The sequence below is a fragment of the Mastacembelus armatus genome, chromosome 4 (genome assembly GCF_900324485.2).
Source record: "Mastacembelus armatus chromosome 4, fMasArm1.2, whole genome shotgun sequence".
NCBI lineage: Eukaryota > Metazoa > Chordata > Actinopteri > Synbranchiformes > Mastacembelidae > Mastacembelus > Mastacembelus armatus.
The window spans coordinates 191,817-204,966 of NC_046636.1; the positions used below are offsets into that span (position 1 = coordinate 191,817).

The following is a 13,150-nucleotide window of genomic DNA, read 5'->3' on the forward strand; positions in this document are numbered from 1 at the left end:
AGAGTGGACAATGTTTCCACTGCACTGCCAACTCCATGCATGATTTTCTTTTGTGGAAAATGAACATGAAAAAGTGTACGAGCAAAAATCACGAGGTTAAGAGATTTTCCTCTTTAGTCATTGTAAATCAGCTGAGAGCAGCAGTTAAAGTGATGAGTCTCCATATCTCATAAGTTTGCAACATTATTCAGAAAACATTACACGTGTACTTATAAATTATGAAAACAGCTAGCATGCATTTCTATTATTTTCCTCTAAGTGGTAACAATATCTTGCTCTACACCAGCAGCCAGCCTGCATCTTACACACTTTTACCTGTAAATTATTAATATTATTATTACTTGTCTGGCTCATGGCAAGCTCCTTTTGAAGGCGACCTATGAGATAACTCAGTGAAGGTCAGAGGTTGTTCTCTGGGTGGGTAAATTCTGAAACTCACCTGTTACATCGCAGCTGTGGTCCAGGACCAGAGTCCTGAACATGATCTGATCATTTAGACATGGTTCGAAGTGTAGGTACAATGTTCATACAATGTAATGTCAGTGTGGGTCCGTGTTTATTAGAGAATATGCTATGTTACATGCTCTTTAGTCAGAGGAGTTCCACTGGGCCTCTGTCTGAGACCTTTTTTACTTCTCAACAAAATTTCTCTTTCTGTCCGTTTCTCAGTGAATCTAATAAGTGTAGTCAGGATTGTTGCTGTTTTTTTTTGTTTGTTTTGTTATTTTTGCAGAGTTCAAGACTGTAGCAGGAGAAACAGAAGGATGGCATTGGTCTTTAATCCTGGAGGAATGTTTGTACTGTATGCTATAGTGTAAGGACCCGGAACAGAGTCAGATCCACAGATTTATCACTGAAGACATCCAGGTTTGCCCCGAGATCGACTTTGTCCCTGAGAAGCATTAAGATGTGGATCTAGATGCATTGATTAAGGCTGTATTTATGGTCTCTATGTTATATTCATTAGTTAATTGTTTGCTAGTAAATTTATAATGAAGTTGACTTAATGACAAATGGTAAGAAAATGAAGTTCCACTCAGTTTTAAAATTCTCACATTGTACAGAATATGTGGAGGACACACAGTATGGTTTGTTAAGGACAGATGGTGGTTTTACCAAATAAACTGTGGTTATGGTTACTATGGTCACACAGGCAACTAAAACTATGCTTAGGCCAGATGTTCCTGACTACAGGTAGCTACTGAGAACTGAAATTATAATCATTTGTTCTGTTCGCTGAGGAAAATATCAGAAGAATTCAGGATGTATGTGTCCAGCTGAGTGTCTGAGCACAGGATATAGCCAACAACACCACAACCATCCACTTGATCGCAAACTTGATGTGACCACACCTGCCAACTGTAAACTGATTTTTTGGATGATCTGAGTTTGGAGACAGTCATGCTGAAAACATTTGGATAAAGAACAGACTGAGCAGTAAATGTTGCTGAATCACATCAACATGGCTGCCTTGAAAGCAGATCAACCACTGAGAAATAGATTATGAGCCGCATTGGATTTTTAATGGCCTCTGCTCAGTCTAATGGATTCCTCTGAGTGGTTTAGTCAGTGTTGGGGTCTGTCGGTCCTCCACTCTGGCCTGGACTGAAAGAGCTCCACAACACCAGGATGGATTGTGAAAAAATGTGAAATACTGGATGTTAGGAGTTGCATGGGTTTTTCTAGTTTACATATTTCTTTGAACAGTTTGACAAACACCAAATTAACTGCCAGGGATGCATCATAAGATCTGGACACCAGACTACCCCCACTCATTTTGAACATAAACCAAAAACTACAACGGGACCAGGAAGAAATCGTGTGTGGACAGTACGAAAGTACAACTGTCAGAAAAATAAACATACAGGTATAAATGACAAAAGCGAATTAATTTACCAAACAGCTTTTGTTTTCTCATACAGTCACTGTTTTATGCTGCAAATCTTTCAGCGATAACGATATAACTGGAGAAAACAATAAGATTACAGATTAAAAATCCATAATATAGGGTCATAATTGAGCAGGTTTACAGCTGTCCTGTCAACAGGTTTACACAAACATTTCTTTTTAGTATTTTTTGTTAGAGGCACCGTTTCACATCTATAAATACATCCCTGACTGCTGCTAACAAGATTTCAGTGTCACCTAAAATGCATTAGTTGCTGCTGGTTGGATTATTTCTGAGAATTAGATGTGTTTAGTATCTGAATTTCCAGAATGGCAAAAAAATACCTAACAAATGGAGAATACTATCCAGTAATAAGACTAAACACATTTATATTTGGCTACTTTCACACCAGCTACAACAGCATTTACTGTTTCCAGATGGATTTTTATTCTTACGTGTTTAAACATCTGTGAGATCTTCATATCAGCAAATAAACATCACATTTTTAATGGGGCAAATTTCAGCAAACGTCATGGACTCATGACCACCATGTTTTTTAAATCCTGCATCAGGTCATGGTTAGGATTAATAATGAAGTGAAAAAATATGAATGAAAGAAAGATGTGAGCGTGTTGACTAATTAAAATCAACCAATTTATGTTGGCAGGTTAGAGAAGCTCATGTAAAAAACAATGATATCACGTGGTCTGACTGATGGAGCTGATGGAGTCAGTCATGTTCATCTCAAAACAAAAATACACAATCAGTTTCTAGTCTTCAGGACTGAGTCTGCCAGGTCACTTTTATTTTCTCTCTTATAAAACCTCAAAAAAGCTGAAAATAACAAACAGAATCACTGAAACTGCAGCAGGAACCAAATAAATACAACTGTAAAATTAATGCGCTGTTTTAAATTCTACAGCGTAGAAAAACAAAGGGATTTTAACAGCACAGCTAATGCTAATGCTAACAGATGCATCGAGGCATCACAGCTGCAAACACGAGTACAAAAGTAAAAAGGCTTCAAGGAAATAGAAAAGTAAAGGAAGGTTTTCTGAAACAGATGAGTGAAGAGACAGGAAATGATGTTGTGTTGTTAGAGGCGGGGTTTAGGGAAATGGCTTGGGTTTAGTTCACGTACTTTTATGTCCCGGAAAGTCTCTGTCCTTTTAAACTTTATATTAATGTATTCGATTTTAAAGCGGCACTCCCTGCACAATCACATGATGCTGCAGCACTTACATGGCTGCTTCTCCTTCCGTATCGCCACTGCTTTTCCCTCCGCCTCACCTGCCCTCTCCCCGTTGCTCGCCACTGTCACCTCCAGAGGTTTGGTGGTCGGCAACGAGGTGACCGAGGCGGTCGAGGCAGGGGGAGGGGCCCCTGTTTGAACACTGACGGCCTCCTCCTTTCCGCCTCCCCCTGGTGAGGTTTTCCCATTGTTGTCTTCAATGAGCACCAGCTCAGCCTTTACCGTTCCCTGCAGCCCCAGCATCTTCTTGGTCTCGTCCTCATCCTCCACACTCTGGTATCCCATGAACACCATGGTGACTGGGTTCTCGGCACTTGCCTCAGTCACGCTCGGCTCGCCGCCTGGTTTGGCTTCCAGCCCTGTGATCTCCACTGCGACCCGTGGTGGTGCCTCGTCCTGGACCACAGCTGTTGGTAGCGAGGTCACTGTGGCGACAGTCTGTGACATCATCGAAGCCTCATCAGCTTTGTGGATGAGCTCATCAACCTCGGAGGAGCTGAGCAGGTGGATGCCATCTTCACCGTTCATCTCATGGACCACTGAGGGACAGAAACAAGATCAAGATTAGTGGAGGATAAGGATCAGAATCTAAAGGTCAGATCAGAAAGCCTCAAACATCAGACCTTCAGCTGCAGACTTCCCACCTGATGACATCTATTACCACACAAGTAACAACTGGGAGGTTGGTCTGTTTTTTGTTTTATCTTGAAGGAGAAGAGAGGCCATGCATGTATCATCAGCTGGGCCAGGCTTTACTTTAAGAGAAGTACACCAAGTGAATTAGAAAACTTTTCCTGCTGCTTAAAATAATGACAACAACTGACAAACTTCTCATATGTCCATTATAATTCTGTTAGACAGAAGTGAAGAGTCTACAAACAAGTTGGCATTCACCAGAAATGATCTGGTTGCTGTACCCTTAGGGGCCCCACTTTACTTCTGCAGGCACCTCTCGTAAAGCCAGCTCTGTCTCTTTTTGTTTTTGTATTTTCTTTATTTGCTGACGTCACCTTTCTGCTCGTCCTCGTAAACTTTGACCCCTTGGTGATCGAGGTCAACAGGAAGGGTGGTGTTAGTGGACAGCACCCTGGTTTCCCCCGTCAGTTTGTCCCGCTCTACTTTAATCTCCACCGAGTACATGGCTGGAGGGAGGGGGTTAGAGGGGGTCACGCAGGCTCAACAACAAACAAACAGCCACGCTGCTGATTTAAATAAGAAACAGGCTGCGGTAAAATGTGAAAATCAAACTTTATAATAAGAAAAGGTGTGAAAACTGAGGATTGATGAAGAGAAGCTGGCAGACAGACAGACTCACACAGAGACAGAGACACAGCTGTTAGAGACAGACAGGTGGTTACATGTCTTACATAAGGACGCCTAAACTCCTCCTGCCGAAACCTTTGACCACTACTGCTGCTGGTCTACAGGTCTGTGGTTAAAGGTAAGAATCTGATATGGACTAGGTTTCTGGTCCCGACTTCAGTTTACATTCAATCTGCAGTCTGTTTACAACAGAGACAGTTTATCTCCCACAGTGGGGTGACAAAAGCAGGCTTCATCCTGGACCTGGAGAGCTAACAGCACAAGTTCTCCTTGTTCTGGTGCTGTTAGTCTGGCCAGTGTTCATAGTAAACTGGCCACTTTATTAGGTACACCTTGCTAGTACTGTGTTGGACCCCCTTTTGCCTATAGAATTGCCTTAATTCTTCGTGGGGATAGAGGTCAACAAGGTGTTGGAAACATTCCTCATAGATTTTGCCCCATTCTCCTCTGACCCTTGAAATCAACAAATCATTTTCGTCCACACAACTGTAGCTCACTAGATATTTTCTCATTTTTGGACAATTCTCTCTAAACCCTAGAAATGGTTGTGCATGAAAATGCCAGTAGATCAACAGTTTCTGAACTACTCAGGCCAGCCCGTCTGGCACCAACTATGCCACGTTCAAAGTCACTTAAATCCCCTTTCTTCCCCATTCTGGTGCTTGGTTTGAACTTCAGCAGGTCGTCTTGACCATGTCTACATGCTTAAATGCGTTGAGCTGCTGCCATGTGATTGGCTGATTAGCTATTTGTGTTAACAAACAATTGAACGGGTGTACCTAATAAAGTGGCCGGTGACTGTCTGTCACTGACGTTTAGGTTTATTCACCTTTTCAGCTTGTTGTGTCTCGAGTTTCTCTAAGTTGGCTCTTATCTTTTTCCACAGAAAACATGCATTTTGAGCTTCAGATTGACTTTAGACATTAATAGGCTCTGGCTGATCAGCAAGCCTGCAGCTACACTGTTCCTTAATTTCATGTGGTCATCTCATTCTTCCTCTCTGACTCACCTCTCTTCGTCGCCTCCGTCACCTCTCTCGGCTTGTTCATGCGAGGACTTTTGTGAACTTTAACCTCTGCAAAGGCTCACAGGAAAAGGCGGGGGGCACAGAGACAGAGTGAAGACTGAAGCTCTGAAGGTCATCACATCACTTTACTGAATCCTCCGTGACCATACTTGCTGTAATCTGATTACCATAATCTGACTGCTGTAATCTGATCATTGTAAATTGATTTATGTAATCTGTATAGTTTTATGGCTGCAGTGTGATTACTATAATCTGATTACTGTATTTTGTTTACACTTCCATATTATTACAGTAATCTGATGTCTGACTACGCCATGACTAATATTACAACTATAATTGGTTAACTGTACATTGATACAAATTACATATATTTTTATCCCTTTTGTCAAATGGCTGCATTAATCTCATTAAGGTAATATTCCTACTAATGACTGTAATGTTGGCACCAGGATCTGATAGCTTTAAGCGTTACATGGCAGGTTTGTATTTTGCACCCTTTAGTTTTGACGTTGACGAAACACCATGTAGCTGCAGTCCGAATAGTGTATTTGAACACTAATCTAACTACTGTGACTGTATTACTACAGTTCGACTCTAGTAGTGTGACTAGTATACAGATAATGAATTGGACTACTATAACCTACAGCAGAGAAGGGGTGGGCAATGATTTTTGAATATTCAAACAGTCATTAAATTAAAAAAACAATCATATATTTCATGCGACTATGGTTTTGTCTTTAAAAACCAAAAACCAGATGGGGACAGTGATCTTGGAATAACTGTCGTTAGTTCCCAGTGAATATCGAAAAACATTTTAGCCTGAAATACCTATTCCAACTGTATAGTCCAGCAGTCTCACCTTGGACTACCTGACCTGAAGGTGCAGCTCTGTCCTGCTGACGGCTGCCATGACCTATGACCTCTACAGCTGATCAGAGACACACAGTGAGTGGAGAGAGGGTTCATGGAAATCAGCAACACAAAAATAAACAGAGCAGAAGAAAATTACCTTTAAATGTTCTTGATGACACCTGGAGGCACAGAGAAACAAAGTTCAACTTCACAATAAAAGAGAGAGAGAGTTGAGACCTGAAACTAAATTTACAGTAAACCTGACTACAGACTGCATTGATCATTACAGCCACAATATAAACAAAACCACAGCATGATGACTACGCTTTTGGTAAAGATTATAATCAGACTACTTTAATCCGAACAGTGTAATCTGGCTAGATAGATTAGAGATAGATTGTGTGTATACTCACAGTGGTGTGTGGTACTGACTCACACACAGTCCCTGTTTCCAAACTGACCAGCTCCTGCTCCAACCTGCAACACACAAATCCCCATGTTCGACTCTGACATAACCAGACTAATGCAAATATCTCGTCAATACCCTGTGTAGTAAAGGTAGATAGGAGCAGACCTATTACATTAGACCAGAGTAAGTCAAACTAAACCTGCTGATGGTCTCTTCCAGGTTCCTGGTCTTGGCCTCGTCCTGTTCCAGTTGTCTCTTGACCTCATCCTGATCTGGTCCAGCAGAAGGAGCTCCATCCAGCAGCCAGCGCTCCCTCAGGGCCTTCGACTGAAGGCAAACAGAAACAGTTTTACATCTCAGCATTATTAAAATTGTTTTATTAATTCTCCTTCTATGACTCTGTGGTGGCATCAGCCATCCTCTACGATGTGGTCTGCTAGAGCAACAGCATCATGGAGAGGGAGAGAAAAAAGCTGGACAAGGTCATCAAGAAGTTCAGCTGTGTCCTGGGCTGTCGTCTGGACAGGGAGGTGGGGGAGAGAAGGGTCCTGGTTAAACTAACATCTATGCTGGACCATGAGTCTCACCCCCTGCAGGAAGCCCTGTCTGCCCTGGAGAGCAGCTTCAGTGACAGACTGATCCACCCTGATTCCACACACACGTCTTTCCTTCCTGCTGTCAGACTCTACAATGATCAGACTAACACTGTACATTTGTCATCCATCTGCTGTGATCATGTCCAATACTGTTTTATAAGGTGAATCACATCAGTGCAATATACTGTGGTCACTTTACCTGGTATTTATTTATTTATCCATAGATGTCCATATACTGCACATACCCATAGGCACATATTGTACACATTTATAGTTTTTGTAGCTTCATAGTTTTATTCCACTTAATATTTTTAATTTCTTATTTATCTCACATCTTTATAATGGCACTCTGTTGTGTACTTGTTCTTTGCTGTTGCAACAATGCAACTTCCCCATTGTGGGACGAATAAAGGTTTTCTTATCTTATTAGGAGCCAGTCATGGAGATCTGTGGCTGCCAATATTCAATAATCACAGTGAATTTTTGTTTTCCATTACTGCATATGTGACAAATGTTCCTTTTCATGACTGAAAATCGATACTGACAGAAAAACGAATGAGAACTACTTAATAACTGTTAGTCAGTAAAAAGCTGTTGGTTCAGACCAAGATTTGATTCTCAAGGACTATGACACTTTTGCTTTGTTTTTAAAAAAATTAAAAAGAAGGCTTTATGCATTTTTCTTCATGGTTTGTAAAGCAACCTGTGTTATTTTTAAAGTGCTGTACAAATAACAATTTGATTTGATTCTGATTATGATAATATGATAATGATTATTCCTGTTGTGTAGCAAAAACAGACGTGATCAGCCAACATTCCTGTTGTGTGGGTCATGTGATCAGACATGAACAGTGTGTGTTCATGTCAGAAATGCTCAGTGTTATTTTCAAACAACGTATTTTTACTCTACAGCTGTTCTCAGGCTGCAGCTCATAAAGTGCTGCCACACCTCTGGATCTGCACTGTAAAAATAACTGCTGGAAAAAGATCACTCGGTCCAGGCCGAACAGTACAAGACGACTGGCCCCCAGGGGCCCCGGCAGCTCCACATTTACTGAGGGGGGTTAGTTGGCTTGATTCGAACGTTTTATCACACGATGATCATGACTCTGATAAGGGTCGGTGTCTGTTCAGGCCGACGGTGTGTATGCCTGTCTCACCTTCAGGTGCTGCAGCGCTCTCCGGTCATCCTCCAGCTGCCTCTTCTTGTTCTCAATCTCTGTCTGCCACTTCCTCTTCTCCTGAGGCATGATGGGAAACACAGTCAGACACTTTATTGGCTTATTGTGCTTAAATTGAAATTTGCAGTTCTTTTCGCTGTTTCCATCCAATTGAAGCTTCAACTGCTTCTACGAGTCTAAAACCTCTCACATGCAAACATCTGGCATTTTGAACCATTTTACCTGGTGCAGTGTTGACACCTGCAGCCTTCACATTAACCAATACAACTGTGCCAGTGATGTTTGTTTATCTGTCTGCCACTCAGACCTTCTCAGGGCTGTTTGAGGGTCTAGGCCTGGTTTGGGGTTTAGGTTAGAACCAGGTTCAGGTGAGTTTCTGGGGGATGTGTTGTGTCAGTTAGGGTCCTCTCAAAGACACAAAGAGAAGCATGTGTGTCTGGATCAGTAAGTTCATTAGTGAACGAGCTCAGACTCAGATCAGTGCTCAAGCTGATCAGTGTGTGTGTTCATACGTGTGTGTTGAGGTGATGCGTTCACTGACAGTCTGTGGACTCACTGCGATGAGCTGCAGTCGATCCTGCTGACAGAAAGCCTCGCTCACCCTGAGACACACAAACAGAGACAGCATTATTTTCTCCTGTCACCCTGGTCCACTGTCTTTCCCCACCTGATGCTCAGGTGCAGGCCTGACCTGGCTCACCTGGCTGACATTACAGCAGGCTGCTGCTGCTTTCCTGTGGAGCGACATCTGTTAAACCCCTGCTCACAGCTTTGAAAGATTTAACTGGTTTTGCTTTGGTCTGAGTTGTTACCATCCTGTTTGCACCTCTGTTGTTTTCTGACTCAGTCTGGGTTTGATTTGAAGTTCCTGACAGTTTATTCATGGGTTCATTTGACAGCAGATTAGTAAAACTGTACGTTTCCCTTTCTATTTATTGCTGTGGTGTTTTTTTGCTCCACTGTGACACCAGCGGGAATTTTAACCTCCCTTGGCTCTGAAATAACTGTTGAATGTGAAATCCATGTTGGCATACAGCTACAGCCATGCTTCCCTCTCACCTTGCAGTGAGTTGACCCTGAACCTGCTGGTCTCTGAGGTCCAGGTATTGACTGGTGAGTCTCGGCCTCGTTCTTTAGGCTCGAGCAGCTCTGACATGTTTGAGATGTTTCAGGCTCAGCATCAGAGAGGCTGTTAACGTCATATGACAATCCCTCTATCCTACCCTTCTCAACTGCCCCAAACTATGACATCATATCATTTGCTTGGTTTCTCACTTATGAATGATATGAACTCCACCCTACATAGCATTGTTGTTTGATACGCACATCATGTTTGATAAGATTGATATGATTGTCCTGCTCATTCTGCTGAACCGCCCTCACCAGAGTAACTATTCTTTGTTAATAAATCTCAATAATAATTATATATCGCTTTTGCTGCTCCATGATGTTATGCTCAGCATTCAGCAACACTAATCACCACATATTACTTTTCTATCAAGGGGGCTGTCTTCAATGGGGTCAAATTGCTCTTAACCGGTAGCTCCCAGAGCATCCTTTTCAATAAGACTTTATCTCATAGCACACAGCACGATTATGGAGTCCCTCAAGGATCTGTCCTAGGATGACTCCTCTCATCAGTTTGCAACTTCATCTGTCAATATAACATAAACTTTCACTGCTATACTGATGACATTCAATTATAGATACTATATATACATTCCAGACTGTTAACCAATATGACTAAATTTGACCATATCACTCCCAATCTGGCATCTCTCCACTGGTTTCGTGTCCAGAGTAACTGCTCTAGACCCACAAAATTTGAAATGACCCTGTTCCAGCCTATCTAAATCTTCTCTGCCTATGTCTTCCATCATGTTCTATGCGTTTATCTACTGCTTGGACCGCTAACTACACCGGCTGTGTCCAAAAAAATCTGCCCACTGAGCTTTTTCTTATTGTGTGCCCATCCACTGATGCTCTCCTTTGTGGATTTAGAAAAGCTAAATCCACCTCACTATTTTAGCCCAAACTCAAAACCACCCCTTAACATCCCCACTAAGAAAAATGTTTTTTATCTCCATAGGGCAATAATAACAACAATCAGTAAAAACAACAAATGATCACTGTTTTTATTTTATTTTTTTCAGACCCCACATTTTGTTCGTATGGGTCCTGTGTTCAACAAATTTTCTCAACAAGAATGTGCTCTACCAAATGGTTGATCTGAATGGTAAAGGGTTAAGCTAAGACCTTTTTAGCCAAGGCTGGTTAATTTAACCTCATTTTGTGCTCATGCTGCGACAAAATATTGTCCTATTATTTTACTGTCTATTGTCCTGTGTTTTTATGTTGTGATTGTGTTTGCTAGGTTTGATATTGTGTGATTTGACTGCTCATTCATTTATTTATTGTACTTTTTGATTTATTGGTGTCTGTATTATGCATTTTATTTTACTGTTGTACAGAGGGCTAGGACTTTTTTGTGAAATGAACTTTAAATAAATGTGAACTTGAACAGCAGGTATAAAACAGAAAGGAACCCCTTTCCTGACATTGTGGATCCTGTGAGCTCTGTCCCTGCTGCTGTGAAACAGTTAAACAGTGAATCACAAACTCTGCTGAGCTCTGCACAGTTCTGCACAAAGCTGCTGACGTCTCCCTGGAGACCAGACCCCACAACAGGGACTCGGATAAACCTCAGACTGACCACACAAAATTAGCAGCAGTGGAGTCTGATACTAGGCTCAAAGGAAACCAGTTCAGCCTGTTAGTCGCAGCCATCTGTGCTGAAGAACTAAAGATCTAACAGATCCTGAAAAAGACCCAGTTTCAAGGTCTCTGCCAGAGTATAGACCAGTACAGAGGTACCGGTCAGACGGTTGAAAGAAACGGTCTGAAATATCTGGGATTACGTTGAACATTTTATTAATAGACTGGTATTTAAAAAAATGAATGGCTTAATAGGAATTAAATAATTGATAACCAGTATTTTTACATTTTCCTGCCTTGTTTCTGATCTGGATTATTCTGCTTGGATCTTAAACTGAAGTCGGACTGTTGGGCAGTGCTGTCGAATCATGAATCAGATCCAGGTCCATGTTCATGTCCAGTCTGGGTTCCCAGTCAACCTGTCTGTGTCCTTGTACTGACAGGAATCCACCCTAAGGCTCCACCCTGCCGCAGCAGCTCTGTCAGGCTCACACCAGTACATAGAGGAAGTCAGCCTCATTACGTTCACAATAAAAGTATGGCATATTGGCAAGTATGGCATATTTTATTACAAATTCATCCAGCAGCTCTGATCATTTCAGACCAGAGGCCACAGGGACCAGACGTTATGATGACACCACCTGCCTGAAGTTTGTGTCTGATCCCAAACATCCTGAATAAAACTTTGTCATGACTTAATCTACAACATCTGAACTGTGTGAACTCAGACATTAATGCAGATTTAACTGCGATTACAATGTTTTTTTTTATTATCACTGCCCCAGACTGTGAAGAATGTTCAGAGTATTGGAAAAATGAATAACAATATTATTTAAAAAAAAAAGTAAGTTAAACATACCTGAGCAACTGATTTTAATTATTATTCCAAATCTTTTAAATATTTTTGTATATTTATTTGTTTAAAAGTCTAAAGTCTTTTATAATAGTCACAATAATTGCGCAGTTTAATTCATTTCACGAGAATTCTTCTAAAAAAAAAAAAAAAAAAAAAAATCAATAACTGACTATAAACCTGAGGAAACGCGTATTTTACATTGTGGTTTTTAACACGGAGTTTGATTATTACCTGCTGACATCACACAGCAGAAAAGACTTTTATTTTTGAAACGGGGACCGGAAATCGTGTAGCTCTATCCTGCTCAGCTTGACAGTCGCTATTGATTACTTATCGGTTCTTACAGGACAAAACCGATCAATATCTAATTATAAAGGATGTAGCTGCTCAGCGATGTTACCGATCTGCTTCCGCCGAGAAAAGTAGAGCTCCGCGTGTTGGTCCCTCCGCCCAGAACTACTGTGATTTAACCCTTTGCTTTCCCGCCGCAGTGACTGAAATTTTCAGTCACTGATCAGACGGAAACACAGACACACACCGAAACACCGAGCCGGTGCTTTTCAGCGCTGCTGCAGAGCATCTGGTGCAGTTTGTGCGCAGTTTCCCTCCGCTCAGGTCCTGACTCAGCGCCTGACGGACTGATGCCGCACAGTGACGACACAGGCGGTTCACGTCATGAACAGAGAGAAAACACGCAGAAGAAGAAGAAACAAAACGTAAACAAGAGAAGAACAAATATAAAGTGTGTACTCACTCCATGTCTGAGAACAGATCAGTCCACTACGGTCCGGATCATCTGATCTGCATCCGAGACACCAAACAGTCCCGCCCACCGACGAGGAGAGAGGAGATGTGGGAGGAAGAGGAGGGTAGATAAGGAGAGAGGAGAGGAGGGTAGATAAGGAGAGAGGAGAGGAGGGTAGATAAGGAGAGAGGGAGAGGAGGGTAGATAAGGAGAGAGGGAGAGGAGGGTAGATAAGGAGAGAGGAGAGGAGGGTAGATAAGGAGAGAGGGAGAGGAGGGTAGATAAGGAGAGAGGAGAGGAGGGTAG

At 41.9% G+C, this 13,150-nt stretch overlaps 1 protein-coding gene across 4 annotated transcripts; it reads right to left on the reverse strand.

Moving 5' to 3' along the window:
• Positions 1-1,935: 1,935 nt before the first annotated feature.
• On the reverse strand, positions 1,936-12,984 carry palm1a (paralemmin 1a). 4 transcript variants are annotated; one of them, XM_026322921.1, is made up of 10 exons: positions 12,854-12,984; positions 9,085-9,130; positions 8,508-8,588; positions 6,951-7,078; positions 6,756-6,819; positions 6,500-6,521; positions 6,350-6,418; positions 5,473-5,538; positions 4,151-4,282; positions 1,936-3,679 (listed from the first exon to the last, which is right to left on the reverse strand). In XM_026322921.1, exons 1-10 carry the CDS (start codon positions 12,856-12,858, stop codon positions 3,108-3,110), a joined length of 1,185 nt encoding a protein of 394 aa, XP_026178706.1. In that variant the 5' UTR covers positions 12,859-12,984; the 3' UTR covers positions 1,936-3,107. The 4 variants fall into 4 exon arrangements, with proteins under 4 accessions (XP_026178706.1, XP_026178705.1, XP_026178707.1 ...); XM_026322920.1 differs by having other exon boundaries at positions 9,070-9,130; XM_026322922.1 differs by lacking the exon at positions 4,151-4,282 and having other exon boundaries at positions 9,070-9,130.
• Between the last annotated feature and the right edge of the window lie 166 nt (positions 12,985-13,150).